This window comes from Malaclemys terrapin, chromosome 7 (assembly GCF_027887155.1).
Source record: "Malaclemys terrapin pileata isolate rMalTer1 chromosome 7, rMalTer1.hap1, whole genome shotgun sequence".
Taxonomy (NCBI): Eukaryota; Metazoa; Chordata; order Testudines; family Emydidae; genus Malaclemys; species Malaclemys terrapin.
In genome coordinates, this window is record NC_071511.1 from 121,935,744 (window position 1) to 121,952,027 (window position 16,284).

General features: G+C 46.7%; 1 protein-coding gene across 1 annotated transcript in view; it reads right to left on the minus strand.

Annotated features, from left to right (window-relative positions):
- The window catches only part of SORCS3 (sortilin related VPS10 domain containing receptor 3), a 471,405-nt gene extending 456,511 nt beyond the window's left edge, over positions 1-14,894 (minus strand). Inside the window, exon 1 of the mRNA XM_054036301.1 lies at positions 13,986-14,894. Within this exon, the coding sequence (XP_053892276.1) occupies positions 13,986-14,816 (831 nt within the window). The 5' untranslated portion in view covers positions 14,817-14,894. The remainder of the gene's footprint in view (positions 1-13,985) is intronic.
- Between the last annotated feature and the right edge of the window lie 1,390 nt (positions 14,895-16,284).

Sequence of the window (16,284 nt, forward strand, 5' to 3'; positions counted from 1 at the left end):
GAAAACCAGTATTTTTCCACTGGGGGGGGAGGAACCACACTGGAAAACAAAGGATTCCCACCATATGTAAAACCTATTTAAGGCAGGGAAGTGGCATAATGAGCAGTCGTTCTTCACTGAATCCCCACCCAGGCTGACTGCTAGGAACACCTAGCAAACAAAGACAAAGTGGGGCGGGCGGGGGGAGGACTGAACCCAGGCTGGGAAGGGGTCTGGCCTGTGAAAGAAATACCTGGAGTTTTCAGCTGCAAGCAAGAGCAGCTTGCCTTCAAGAACCTCTGCAATCTGCCTAAAACAACATTTAGAGTAAGAAATTTCTAGTTATGATGACCACCTCTTTAGTATATTAAGCTTAGCTTACGAGTTTGTTTCATTTGCTAGGTAATCTGTTTGCTATCCCTTATATTCACTTAAAATCTGTCCCTTGTAGCTAATAAACTTGGTTCTCTCTAAAACCAGTTTCTTGAATTCATAACTGGGGGGCAAAAAGCTGTGCGTATCTTCCTCCACATTGAGGGAGGGAGCGAATTTCATGAGCTTACGCTGCACAGTTCTCTGTGCAGCACAAGACAAAACAATTTGGGGGTTGCACTTCAGGGGAGGGGGGGAGGTGCACTCGAGTACTGGGTATTTCCTTAGCTGAGTCTTCCCATGAAGAGCTGATTTCAGTGTCTGTGTGTTTCTGCAGTTGGGTGTGTCCTTACCTGTGTGTGCTTGAGGAGGTTTGAGGGCCTGGCTCAGCAGGACAGCACTGGGGAGTCCAGGCTCATGGAACAGGCGGGCTCAGTGGTACCCCCTATATCAGGTGGCACCCCAGAGTGGGGGGTAACCCATCACAGGAAGGATCCCAGCTATCTGATCCTAACAGATCTCTCTGATCTTTGGTCCGTGAGAGAGTGGGGGGGGGAACTGCACAGTGTCGCTGGTAATTTGCTGCTTCCATACTCAATGCATGTGAACAAGAATCTCCACGGTTACATGGGATTAATATTTGCAGAGCCGGTGCTAGGTGTACGCACACTAAACCATTGCTTAGGGCTCCAAGCAGCTCAAGGGGGCCCCCTCTTCACTTTTTATTATGTGTGCGGGGAATATTCCTCTTGGGGCCCGCAATGGGGCTAGCACTGCCTCAGATTTTTTGTAATTCAGTAGCATTTAAGATTTCCCCATATAAAGAAAATGACAATCCCTGCCCCAAAGAGCTTACAGTTCTTTATTTCCTTCTACTTATAGCCCTAAATACCAATGCTGTCCAGAGACCTGATCCCACTGGCCATCCCCAGGCAATGCCTTTGGCTTACATGAGCAAGGGCTGTGGCATCAGACCCCAGCTAACCACCAATTATTTTGCACTTCTCTACCCTCTTTGCTCCCTCTCCTCCCCTCATTTCTGTCATCTTCCTTGGTTCACCTGCATATTGTATTCCCATTGGCTGAAATTTAAGTGAGTTAGCCAAGGAGCTAGAAGAACCAGAGAGACATAAGGACCAGACTCTTCTCAGCTGCATGGGTATAACTAGGGGTAAAATTTAGCCCACTATCCATCGCTATTATATAGCCTAGATCCAGCCATATATTTTATAATGGATTTCTACACATTTTTAAAATACACACACACACACACACACACACAGTGACTTTATTGCTGATAAGCTGCTTAACTTCTAATGGCAACGTGTGCTACAGAAAACCTTAAAACAGGGGGGAACATGCAGCCTTGGAGATGGCGGGTGTCAGTTAATCCATGGAGCAGGTACAGCAGAGGCAACAAGCCGTGCAAGCTTCACACACACACACTTCACCTCACCTCTACCTCCTCAACCCTGCCACAGAGTAACTACCGCTGCCAATAGGAGCGTAGGTAAGTCTCCACAACTCACGCAGGCTCCCGCCTCTCTGCGGAGACTGCCAACAACAGTGCCAATTAGCCACCATGTGCAGTGGTGGCTACTTCCACATCAACCCTTATCACTGAGGAAAATAACTAAGATCTCCCAACTCATCTTACAAGAGGCCCAAATAGCCATCCATTGGCAAAAGATTTCAACCATGGTCTAGGATGTGAGGTAGTATTTCTCAAGGCTTTATTCATCCTCCCATCCCCCCCTTTCCTGTGAAGTTTAATTAATATGCTGTTCCTCGCACCTGATTTTTGTATTTTTCCCTCTGGCCTTCAGGAAACATTAAGTTAAATCAAGTACAGAGGGAAGAGTCACCAAAACATCACCCTCCGCACCACCTGAAAAGGCCGGTTTCTCCACTTGTGTCAACACAAGAACGAACAACAAGGACAATCTTCAATTAATTAAGATGGACCAGAGTAAATCTGGGGCCCGGAACAAAGAGATCCATGGTCCATGAAAATTGAAAGTGTGACATTGGCAGCTATAGTGACTTGATTAATGCAGCAGAGTTGCCACTGAAGGCTGATGAAAATACAGCATTGAAAACAATCAAGTCAACTGGGTCCTGCTCCATGCTGGTCTTTTAATTTTTTATTTATTTTAATCCTTCGGAGGCTGGGTGAACGTTATGGGGGGAGAGAGTTTCAGAACAGCTCAGCAGCTCCTACCGTGACACTTCTGGCCACACTTTTACAAGAGTTCAACACCCAGCATCTGAGCTCTTCTGAAACTATGGACTTATCTACCCAGGAAAGTTTTCCCAGTTAGACTGGTATTATTAGACTGGTATCGTTAAACTGTTCTAGTTATACTGGTATAACTCCATGTGTGAACACTCTTATTTCAGAACCAAAGTGGCTTCTTTGGGTTGGCTTAAATCCCTTCAGAAGTGACTTAAGTTAATCAGAATAAGAGTGTCACCGGCATGGGTGGTGAGTATAACAGGGCAGGGGAGGTTAAGCCTCCCCAAACCTGGACCGTGGCCCCATCCACACTCCACCCCCTTCTCCCCCGAAACCAGCAGAGGCTCAGCTTGGGCCGGTAGCCTGGAGCTCTTCCTGTGGTTGACCTCCATCATTCTCTCCGAACTCAACCGCTCCTTGGCCCTCCAGTCAGGTCCTGTATTCCTCCCCTTCTGGGGTATCAAAGTTTTTCTTTACCAGTGGTCTCAGGCAGTCTTCTCATTCACTGCCACAATGGTGCAACTTCACCAGCAGCTGGTAGGGGAACCCAGGTGGGACCTCTACTCCAGGTTCCAGCTCGGGAACCCTCTAATCAGGAGCCAAGATCTAAACCATCCTAAACCTTATTGCTGTATCCCTGGGCTCTTTTGTCTTCTCTCATCCTGAGTATAACTGCAGCCTCATTCTCTGAAGCCCTTAGCTACTCTCAGCTACTGACCTTCATACAAACCTCTCCTGTTCCTGTCCACCTAAGCCTCATCTCTAATTAGTCCTTGCTCCCTGGCTCATCCTCCAGGTGCAGTCCAGGCGAGCTAATTGGCCCACCTGGCCACCTTAACCCCTTCAGGCCTTGGGTGGGGTGCACAATCCATTGCAGAAAATTGCACCCATTTAACAAACTTAATTTGAAAAGTGATTTAGTTGAAAGGATGCCAGCCTCTGTCGCGGATGCACTTAAATCAGTTTTAAGTCAGGGGTTTGCACCAATTTAAGTAGATCAATTTTAAAATTATTTTAGCTGAAGCAGTGCAACTTTCTAGTACAGTCTTATTCTGCCCACTCTTGGTTCCACTTTTCATCCTAGTTTTCCCCTCCTTCCTTCTCCCTTTTTCACGCAATCTCTTGTTAAGTGGAACACAAGCTCAACACTTGAGTGAGTTTGAAACTGTATTAGAATAAACTATATATTTTTAGGAAGTAGTGAGGGCCAGTGGGTAAGGAACTGGTGTGAGAGACCTGGGTTCTGTTGCTGGCTCTGCCATTGGCCCGCTAGGTGAGGCTTGGGCAAGTCACTTTGCCATTGTGTGCCTCAGTTTCCCCACCTGTAAAATGGGGGAAATGCTACTGACTTTCGTTTGTAAAGAGTTTTGAGATCTGAGGATGAAAAGGGCCATACAAGAGCTAAATTTTATTACTACAGTATTTTCCATCACCTCTAAAGTGCTGGACTGGCAGCCAAGACCAACCAGGCACTGGTTCAAAGGGACCTCACCCCTGCAATAGAGGTTGTGAAGGGTGCCTTTAAGTATTTATCTTTGCGTTCAAGGAGCCCCACAAAAACCCCTTTGGTGCATGTGGCAAGGATGGGTGCAAATGACGATGGCTCCTCAGTGCTTTCGCTCTTGCTTAAAGCCCTGCTCTATCCTGCCTTCAGACACAGCTCATGTCAAGTGGTCAGTTCCACCCATCGCTTTCTTTTCCCTTAGGCCAAGAGATGTTCCAAGGGCTCCACCGTTTAGGAGCATTAGCGATCGTGCCGCACTGTTTCCAAGAGTAACACAAAAATGCTTTATATTCATACAGCCCCTTCCAGCTGACACGCTCACGTTGCTTTACAAACAATATGAAACGAATTCATTTCAGCCTGGTAACAGCCCTGTAAGGGAGGGAATTTTCATCATTTTACAGAGGGGGAGCTGAACCACCAAGAGACTAGAATTGAAGCCAGATCTCCCAATGCCCCCACCAGTGTCTTAACCACAAGGCCAGCCTGAGTTAGTGGCATTATTCCCCTGGTTGAACTACAATGGGGTAATGAGCTTCTGCCTACCTGGATTCCCTCTGCAGTTTTAAGTGGATGTGATTAACTCCTGTCTTAGTCCTTGATCCCATCCCAACGCCCACCCTGGCCTGGTCTACACTGGCAATGGCAGGTAGGGGATGTGTAGCTACATGCCACAGCGAAAGGCCAGCTGTGTCCACACTGCTGAGGGTAATTGCACGTGGCAGGGAAAGGCTCTGGCAGCAGGAGCAGCTGGGGTCTCTCCCAATGGTGGTGAAAGGCTCCGGCAGCAGGGAAGCAGCGGGACACTACACCGCTAAAAATAGCGGTGTGGCTGGGAGATGCGCCGCTTGGGTGCGTAGAGAGCCGTGTAAGGTGCATATCCTATGGACCTACGCAGTGCCTCACCATCTACGCTGCTATTTATACCTGTGCTGGGGGGGGTGGGCAGAATCCGTACTTGACATGCTGCTGCCAGCATTGACCTGCCTCAGAGGGAAGGGGGAGCAGATGCTACAGACATGAGAGAGGCTTGTGTGACAACCCCATCTTGGCCAGCACACTGGGGATTGAACCAGAGTCCTCCAGAGCTAAACGCACGAGGAGCAACAGTGTGAGCTGAAGTCCCCTGACTCCTAGGCTGTGTGGACCAGGCCCAGAGGCAGACCTATAACACACACTCACCAGTGGGTCACACTTGCACAGAAGAGGGGCTAGACCAGGAGTGATGATGGGAAGTGAAGAGGAGGTGGCCAGCAGTGACACTCTGCAAAGAAGCGAGGGTGAAGGTTAAGAATCTTTCTGCCTGCGGGAAGAGACAAAGGAGTAAATTTCAGGGAGCCAGGAGAGTATGGGGGTCAGAGGGTCCTCACTTGATTGATAGCAGGGGGAGGAGGGTTACAGGCTGGCATGAAAGGACTAAGGCGTGACGATGAGCTGACTTCACTGCCCCAGTCTAGGCCTGGGAGATTTGCCTCCAGTGCTCCAAGAGTTAACCGCATCCCTTTTCCAATCCAATCACAGGCTGCTGTGGAGATGCTAAGGATTTTGCAGGCAGAGGGTTCAGGCTGGAGGTGAGGGTTGTGGTCAGCAGTAGCAGATGAGCCTCCCAAGCAACCAAGATCCTATCTTCAGGCACTGGCAGTAATTAAAGAGAAACCAAAGGGGAAAAGAGAGCAGACGCAACCGCAGAATGGGTCCGAGATGGGAGCACAAAGCACTTGATTATGGCGTGTGCTAAGACTATTCACCTCCCTGTGTAAAGGAAACCTCTTACAGCTGGAGTTGCACTGAGTCAACGATGCCAAGTGAATTTCCAGTATTAATATTTTAGCAACATCCATCTTCCATAATGTATTTTACAGCCCCCTACGTCCCCCTCCCCATTTGTGCAGCATTTCACTGTATTTTATTAAACGTCCACACTCCCTCTAGTGTTAGACTCTGCACTGGATGTGTTTGCAATCTGCAGAACCCGAGAGCTCTCATTTCCAAAGCTTTTGCCCCGAGGTTATATGGGGTCATGTTAGAGCTAATTAAGAACACTGCTATTTTGGGCAACGAGGTCCCGTGATGCTTTTCAGATCTGTCCGGCTGGTGTTTCTGTTTCATATCAAGGGATAAAGAAGAAAACACCCACAACAATCTTTGGATGTTACTGACCAGAATCTAGGGTGGCCAGACATCAAGTGTGAAAAATCAGGACAGGGGGTTGGGGGTAATAGGAGCCTATATAAGAAAAAGACCCAAAAATCGGGACTGTCCCTATAAAATCAGGACATCTGGTCACACTACCAGGATCATGCTCCAATTGATTTCAATGGGAGAAGTATCATGTCCTCAGCCGTTTTAGAATAAACAATTACAATGCTGCAATTATTTAACTTCCGCCTTTTTTTATTTCCTTTGTATTCTGGCAGTTTGTCGGCCTATTAAACTGGGAATTGCCCCTAACTGTAGTGTGAACTATTCATCATAATGATATTTAGCACCCACAGCGCCCTTTGGACCTGTGTTACAAACATTAGCCAATTAATTAATCCTCACATTATCCCTGAATGTAATATTAATATCCCCTTTTTCTAGATGGGGAAACTGAAGCAGAAAAACAGGCTGGGATTTTCAAAAGACCCTAAGGGAGTTAGGATTTGGGTACTTATATCCCTGGAATAGTTTAGAAAATCCCAGATTCAAAGTCAGTGCCTGCATTGGATCCCAGTTAGACCTGGTTCCCAGTTCGCTGATCAAGCCACTATAATTTCATTATTCCCTAGTAGACTAGTGCGTTAAGGTAAAGTGTGGTTCAGTATTTTATTAAAGGGATGCTATCAAACCTTTAAACTCAAATGTTAAAACAGGGCCCTGACATGCTATGATCCCACACACGACCCCATTGTGACACTGCAGGAGAACCAGAAAGTGAAAGGGACTATAAACTAAAAGTGAGACTGACTAGTTTGGGCTAGTTTTAACATCCAAGCTGAAAAAGTAAACAATCAGATAAAATCATGACAAGTAAAATAGTATAGGGTACTGTTATAACATGGACAAGAATTATTTTAAAATCACATTTATATAATCATATCCTCTTTGTACAGGTTCTTTGTATGTGTTTTTCTTCTCAATTGCGCTGTTTGGTTTTACAAGACTAAAGCCATAAAGCAAAACAAAATCAAACTACTGTGAGGGGATTTTCTTTTTATTAAAATCATCTCTCGGAGGCATCCAATTGTTATTTGGTTGATCTGTGTCAGCGACAGGGAAGCTATGCCAGATGATGCTAAACCAGCTGTCAGTTTTGGACCTCGAGTGGCGATTTGGACTTTGTGAAAGTCAGAGTCAGCTCTGGTGGGATGGGGGCATATTGGAAGAGAGATCCTGGGCAGGGAAGAGGAGTAAAACGGGAGAAGGCCATACACCCTCCCGGTGCTGTACGTCAGCTGGTTACCTGACATGGGAGTTGAGCACACTCAGCACTCGCAGGATCGGGGCTCTAAGGAATTAATAACGTAGGGCCAAATTCTCATCTCTCAAACAAAGCTAAAGTTAAAGGCATGTGCTGTGCTTGGAAGGGAATAGAATCATTCCCTACCCCCAATATAGGGCACAGGACACCGGTACAATTTGACTGCAGCTACTACTACTGATACATCCTCTTGCATTCAACCCATCTGTGGAGTTGCAATCCAGTAGATCTGGAAAGTTCACAAACCCACTGGCCATGTGTCCCCTTCCCCTGCCCACCCAGGAACCCCTGCGGAGAAAGCCGCTGCAGAACTCGGCTCCATAGCCTTCAATGATCCTCAGGTTCCCTCCCTCACCTTCAGCTCCACTGCTATGAAATATCCCAGGCCAGATCCTCAGACGGTGTAAATTGACCTAGCTCCAACGACTTCAACGGAGCTGCATCTGCCACACTGTGGATCTTCTAGGGATTTGACCCGTACTGCTTTCCAACTCACAAATCACTGCGCGTTAACTAATCCTGACAACTCAGGGCAGGCCTAACCTGCATCCTTAAACCCAAACCCGATTCATTTTAAACCTGACCAGAGCCCAACCTGCCTCTACAACTTGGGCTTAGATCTAAAACCAGAACTGGCCTGGTATCGGTTTAAGATCCTTACACACTTTCTTGTCATCTTACCATCCCCATACCAGAATCCAAACTCTAGCTTGGCCTCAAACCCAAACCTAATCCAGATCTACCTCCCTTTACAACAGACACTTCTATCCCCCATTTTACAGATGAGTCAACTGAGGCACAAAGGGCTTACATAGCCTGATCCTGCAAATCGCCCACTGACTGGCAGATTGGGTCCCATGTAATTTACTCAAAGTCACACAATAAGTAACTGGGTAGAGTCAGGATTAGAACTCAGGATGCTTTGCTCCCAGTGCTGCATTCTAATCATTAGACTTCAACACTTCCCAGATGTTACTGCTGTATTATTACCCAAAATCTCTACCTACTAATCCATTTATAATCCTGGTCACTTGATCTGGTTTATTTTCCTGTTGCCTAGAATACGGGACATACCTATCTCCACCTCACTGGCTGGAGAGAACTCCCCTGCCTATCATCCATTCTCTACCCAATTTAAACCAACTTTCACGGCATCTTTTCTTGCAAGTAGATGACTCTTCTCCTTAAACACACAGTTGGTTTGGTTTCCATTTAAATCACTGCAAAATCTTGGGTACAAACCATAGTCTCCATCCTACATTCCTTGGGCACCCAAAACTTTTGGGCTATACCCTGAAACTGACTGCAACCAGAAAACTGAAAATGACCGGTTCATTCTTCAATCACGGGCTGTGATAGCAGCTGTGGCCTGTGACTTTAAGCAGGGTTGTGGGGCAAGAGTATCTGCAGTCTTGAGCAGGTTTGGAGGCAGCACATAAGGCATGCAGCAGCAAACCCCTTAACGTTTCTTTCCATGAGATATCAATCCAATTTTTCAATGAAACCAGCCTGGAGATAAGTAATTGGAAGGAAGTATCCTCAGGATCTTTTCTCATGCCCTGGCAACACAACACAAACCTCAAAAACCTCCCTGTGTCAGCTTTCCATTTTTATTTTTCCACCCTCCCCCCCCCCTTGAAATATTAATTAAAAACTTATTTTTTTTCTGGCAACGTCCCAGAGAATGGTTTTAGTGCCAGACGTCATGATTAGGCATGGTAGAGAAGGGAAATGCATTAAGATATTGTGACACAGAAGCTGAATCCAGCGGTGATGAGACTACCATCTATAGCCAAAAACTATTTGGAAAACCAGTCTGGTTAGCACAGCCATTAAAATATCTCCCAAGTGCAATACAATTAATCTGGTCACTCCGTCACTATCTTGCATGTTAGAAGTCAATATTTGAGAATGGAGCACTCCAGCAGTCATGCATGCTTGCTAGCCAACGCCTGCGTTTCCTGACTAAAAATCCTTTCTCAACAGAGCTATCCATTTGGAATTATAAATAATTCCCTCTCATGTTCTCCCCACCACATAATGCATTGTTAGGCACCTTAATTAAAAGCCACCTGGCACATATTACAGCTCCCCCGCTTGTAATTCACCATTGTGAAGGTGAGCAATATCTCGATGACAAACAATTTGTATGTTAGCAGCTCGGCGATCTCATCAGATTATTGCCAAAGGCATTTGTTTGAGTCACTCCCGACTACGAGCTGACAGCAGTGCAAGTTCTTACACCACTTTCCATTCGCTGGGGTCATTTGTCAGCCCACTGATCAGGAGGCCTCATTTGCACAAGGAGAGGGAAAGAATTCTGGTGCTTCTGTGTATCCACATCATCCAAAGGGGTCTGTTCTCCCCCTGCCTCCAGATCTTTGTGTGGGACTTGCCTCTACATGAGCCAGAGAAAATAAAGAATTAAAAGGACTTCTGGACCATTTACTCCAACCCCTTGCAGTAGTTTCCGCTACACTAACCCCTGAAACAGGGCCTGCTACCAGTAAGCACAGCTATATTTTGTGCTATAGCATGAAGTCTGGGTCTCTCTATGGATAATTGCTATTTGTAATGTTTTCTGGAAAAAAAATACTTTAAAATATTAAGTTTCCAATTCTTCTGTTTGTGAAGAAAACCCCTTCTGAACATGAACCACTGCAATGCAGTCTTTGTCAGTCTGCAAACAGAATGAAAGAGTAACTCTAAAGGAGGTGTAAACTGCCACATTCATCTAAAAGTAGGTGTTAACTCTGAAACCTAGTGGGGGAAGTCCCAGCAACTATTTCAATTGTGATAATTTAAGGAGAGACATCCATTGAGGTTTATTTTATCCAGCATGGCTGGTTGGATTAATCTGAAAGGCTCTTCTATAGAACCAAGGTGGCAAGGTTTAAAGACTCAAATCATCAAACTTTCTATGGAATAGTTTAGCTCCCCAGGATAGAACTTTGGGTGGGGCAAGGAGAGTTAGAAAAATCCAGCAGATAAAGTGATTTCCACAGGTAGGAGGAAGTTTGTGGGCAGTGGAAACTGTCTGGAGCAATGAAAACTCTCAGGCAGATGGGAAATAGTTAAAAAAAAAAGAGAGAGAAAAGATTGGGTGACATAACAAGTTTAAAGGATACAAATACTCAACTAACAGCATATTTGTGTCCGGTGTATGTTCCCAGCGGATTCGCTTTAAAATAAAAAGCCTGTGGATTTTCCAAAAACGATCCCAACAGATTTTAGCAACATTTCTCCTGAGTTTCCAAAAGCCTTTCCAATGAGCCTTTTCTTCTGGTCTACAGCCGCATTATTCATCCCTACCGTGAGGCAGCCTCAGTAACCTCTCTCAATAAATTGTTCTCTAGGGTAACCCAATTTACCGATAGAAATGTCTGCCTCATGTCCAAAATCCTCTCTTTTTCAAGTTCAGTCGCTTATGTCACGCCAAGCCACTCTTAATGGATGTGCATAGAGAGTCTGCAACCGCCCCTTGCATCAATAATATTTTGCATTTCCACAGCAATTGCCATCCGAGGATCTCTGTGTTTTATAAACAGAAATGAATTCTGCTCCACAACACCCTTTTGTGGGGGGGTAAGTAGCGTGACCCGGGAAGATGAGTCAGAGAAAGGTTAATAATCCCGTCTAAGGTCACACGAGGCAGGGGCAAGAACAAAACCCAGCTCTCCTGACTCCCAGCCCTTTGCTTCTATCTCAAGGCCACTCTTCCTATGCAAAAATACAGACAGCAAAAGTTTGACTCTTGGGAGTTTGATTTTTTTCAGTGAAACTGAAATTCTCTCCCTTTTTTTTTTTTTTTTTTTTAATATGAAGTGGATTATCAAAATCCTGAGTAACACAATGCATTGAATGGGCAGGTCTCTCTTTTGAGAAGGGGATTGAGATTCATTTATATTCCCAACCAAGATCCTGATCTTTTTTATTACAGTCTTTTCTTTTTTTCTCTGAAAATCAATCAGGGTTTTAAGAACCTCCCACCACAAGTGTTTGCTTGGAAACTTGCTGTTTCACTAAACAAATCTTTACTGATAGTTTAAAAAAAGCCCACTATCCTAGGCAAGAGAGAGCAGACTTTCAATCAATGCAAAGGAGAACAAGATGGGGAAAGTATATCCCACTTCCCTACTCATTGCTTTGGTAGACTGAGAACTGAATCATATACATATGCCCTCCTCACTGCCCCAAGACTTCCAGTATAATGCCGGGACATGAGTTAATATCCTCCATGTATTTCTAATTTCCTTTCCTGCAGCTCTACTTCTACTGCCAGTTAAGAAAATACGTGATTCACGGTTTTAGGTTAGGCTGCATTGTAGTCTTGGTGGTCAGAGATATCATAACCCTTAGCCCTAATCTCAGCCAAACCACTGGTTCATTGTGTGACCGTGGGCAAATTGCTCGACCTCTTTGTACCAGATTCAGACCAACTGGAAAATTGGGTAAACGCAGGACTGCATCTGCCTCTCCCTGATAATACATGAAAGTACCTCCATACAACGTCAAGTTCAAGCATTTAACTTTCCCCGTAGACTCGCACAATACACTGCCTTAAAAAACAAATAATAATGAATGACAAACTACAGTGTGTATTCTCCAAAAGGGACAGTAAAGAAAACTGACTCTCTAAGTACCAAACCTCTCATTTGACAAACCATGGAGCGAGAACACCATTATTTATTAGCATGTTTGCTTGTCACTCCCACAAATACCACTCAGTTACTCCCTTCAGTAAATACAGCCACAAAAGTAGCCAAAAGGTTTCCATGTGCAGTGTCATGACAGAGGCAAAACCTTAGTGAAAAGCCCTGAACCATCTGACAGTCTTTAATTTATTAGCCTTGTCGGTGACCTGAAGTTAAAACATAAATAAAGCTGCTTATTTAAATGACACATTTCTACAAAAGAAAGATCTACGCAAAGGAGATTTTTAAAATCCCTGTCTGAAATCCACCTTGAAAAAACCTTTATTTCCACAATGCCTGGAGACTGAGTTCCCTTTGCTAGTTTAATCCGAATTACAAATAACTATGGAATCCATACGCTAGCTCCTTTTGCTGATCCTCCTTCAATTCAGCACTGAAATGAAATCGAGAAACGGGGCTTATAGGCTGATTTTTTTCACTACGTTCCTCCATACATTTTTAAAGAAACCTACAGGCAACGTAATGCTAAAAGATACCATCTGCAGCTTTCAATGAACGTTCATTTTCATCTTAAGTGCTTGTGGCATTCATGTCTAGCAAACACAGCTACCTTTAAAAACTGAATAAATCTAGGTAACATCTAAATAGCTGTCAGCATGATTAGGTCAGTAAAAATAAATAACAACGAGATAAAACTTCCATTCAGAAAAGCATAGCGAGATGGCTGAATTGTATGCTGGCTGGATAGGCAGGCCCCATATGATCATTCAACCCCAGGTGTAATATCATTTTCAGATCTGGACATTCCACTTTATACTTCTAATTGCCTTGTGCACATTTCCAATATAGGCAAAACAGTAAAAGAGGTATTTTCAAGGCAGTGACTAGCTGTAATAATCAGAATAATGGGCACATTGTCACCCTATATAAGGGTTTCTTGACCCCTTTAAATTATGCCTGCTTTCAGGCTTTATGGCGCAGTGGAAATAGTATGTCTTATATCAGGTTAAAATAAAATTGAAATTCCCTTATGGCTGTCCTGGGAGTATTATAAAGCATGGAGCTAGATAGGGTAGCAGTTGCTAACATAACAATGTTCCTTTCACCGCTCTCTCCAGCAGGCAGACGCTGGACACAAATGCTTTTCAAGAGCGCCCCCTTTTGACACAAACCGGGCCCAGCAAGTCTCCAGCACAAACTTTCCCTGGTGTGGTGCCTCAACTAATTTTTAAATTGGTCGTTTATTGACTTAGGGGGAAAGGCATTATATGCAATTGATTTTTTTTATTGTGCTTCACCTTCTTTGCCCCTCTTTCAAACCCATTAAGCAGTGTGGGTTTTTACTGCTGAATGAATGAATATGAGCGGCTTTGCCTCTCACAGGCAGAGCACCCCTGCCCATCATTCGTTTTCCAGCCCAGACCCACTGAAGCATTCCCAGGTACATATTATATATATAAAGAGAAACAGCAGAAGCAGAATCAATTGGACAGATGCAGGGGAAGCCAAGCAAGGAGGCGTCTCTCTCTCCTCCCTATGGAGAGGGGAGGGAAATTGGGTTCAAACAAACCCTCCGGTGTAACTTCCCAGAGCTCAGATTCGGTGCTGTCTATACAGGACGAACACTGGGTTTCTCTCTTTTCTCCCCACCCCCTGGTGCGAAAGAGGCAGCAGCCCCGGAACGCGCCCGAACCCCGGTAACCGGAGCAAAGCCGGATTATCCGAGCGCCGTCCCCGCCCCAGCACCGCATCGCTCCCGAGGCCACCAGTACTCACGCTGCTGTTGTGCCCCGACCAGTGTACCATGGCTTGGTTGTGGGCCGAGTCCCCGGTCAGGGCGAAAGTGGTGCTGGTCAGTTTCAGCTCCTCGCCTCCGCGCATCTTGGTCACTTTCCCTTCCTCTTTGGAGCCTTTGGCTTGAGTCCGGGTCACTTTCTGTCCGTCCGTCCAAGGGCTGCCCCCTCCTGCCTGGCCGTGGCCAGGGGCCCCGCTGCTCCTCCTCGCCCTGGGCAGCAGGGGGTGGGAGCTAGTCACTTTGCCCAGCAAGCCGCCTGCCTCCTGGGCATCTCCGGGCGGCAGCAGCATCTCCTCCAGGCCATGGGCGGCTGCTGCTCCGCTCCCCTTCGCCATCCCCAAGCGCTGTCTAGACGGAGATTTCCCGTGCGCCTCCCCAGCCCAGCCATCCCCCTTCGCCCCGCTCCTGCGAGCTTCCCCAGCGCCCCACGTCCCCTCCACCGCTCCCGCAGCCGGCCGGACCCTTCCCCAGCCCCGGTCCTCTTCCAGCACCACAACCAGCGCCTCCTCCTCTTCGTCCTCGTCCCCGACCCCCCATCCTCCGCCGGGCTGCTCCTCCTGGAGGGCTTCTTCCCTGGCGAACCCCACGTCCCTGCTTCCCGGCCAGCGGAACGGTCCCCGAGGCGGCGGCGGCGGCGGCGGCTCCTGCTGCTGTTTGGCCCGCGAGGAGGGCGAAGAAGACGCCGGCGAGGAAGATGAGCAGGGTCTGCAAGTTATTTCAGCGCCGGTGAAACACCAAGGGGAGAGCAAAAGCCATGTCCAGGCGAGCAGAGCGATGTAGCAGGCTGGGGACCAGCCAGTCCCCCTCTCCATGCCTGGCCGACGGAGTTGGGGAGTTTGGGGGGGTTTCTTAAGGGGAGGGGGGCCGGGTTAGCAGCAGTAGTATTTGTAAAGGCTCCTCTCTTTCCCCTTCTCAGCCTCGGAGACGGTGACCAGGAGGAAGAAGGAAAAAAAAAAACCCAACTCTCTCCCCGGTAGTTGGATCTGTTCTTTACTGTTGGTGGGATTTTTTTTTTTTTTTTTTTTTTGAAAAGTGCTTTTCAGTGAAACTGTTCACGTTCAAGGATTTGATCAAGTGAGAGGGTTACACCACACGGGGGAGGAGCCGAGGCGACCTAGCCAAGTGCCGCGGCTGAAATATACTAGCAATTCACCAACCACGCCGCTGCGTTTCCACTGGAATGAGGGGGGACGACCCAGAATAGTGGTGGGACGCCTGGAATAAAATAGCTAGAGAAGGATCGCCTACCCGTTCTCCTGACGTGTGTGTGTGTGTGTGTGTGTGTGAGAGAGAGAGAGAGAGAGAGAGAGAGAGAGAGAGAGAGAGAGACACTCACAGGTCAGGAGAAATGCTGGGATTTCCTTCCTTGGCTATTTTGTGTGTACACACAGATATACACACAACAATGTTATAGAAGGATCACCCAATACCTCTCCGCAGACAGCCATAGGGACACAGGGGCAGACAGAGAGCGAGCGGATCTATGTACCAGCACAACACAACATAGCTATAGAACGATCAATCCATATGGCTCCTGACGCATGTCAATCTCTATACCATCGATACACACAAAATAGTTACAGAAAGATCACCCAGTATTTTTTCCATAGATAGACCGACAGACACACACACACACACACAGAGAGAGTCTGTCAGTCTACCTATGGAGAACTATACAACAGAATACCTTGGGGGCACAACGCAACACATCTGCCGGAGAATCACCCCAGTTTAGTATTTCTCCAAACCTCTGTGTGTGTGTAAGAAAAAGCCACAGGAAGATCAACCCAAGTATTTCTCCTGCCATACAATCGAGTGTGAAACAAAATATCTGTGTCTGCGTGTGCCCAGGTGTGCGTACCAAACCACCTGTGTGTGGACACGAAGATCAGCCTCCCAGTAGCTCTTCTGAGGTGTCAGTGGGAGAGCGAGCCGGTATTTCTTGAGAAACAAACGTACGGACGTGTCTGTGTAAATCAGAAATAGCTTTGGGAAGAGAAACCAGCGTTACGGCTGAAATACTGGGGCGGCCGGTGTAGCAGGGAAGGGAATTGTTTTGTTCAGAGAGGAAAAGACCCACAGAAAGCCCATAGTCGCATTTCCCTAGGCTTGTGTCGGAGAGGGGGTAGGGGGGACAAAATCTCCCCGTAGCCAGGACACCCCCACTTTCTGTGTCTCCCTCCTGAAATGCAAAGCGATCGTTTGCGGCAGCAACCTCGCAAACTGGGCAACGGGTGAGTCTTTGGGGTCTGTTGGAGGGGTAGGTTTTCGTTTCCCCCA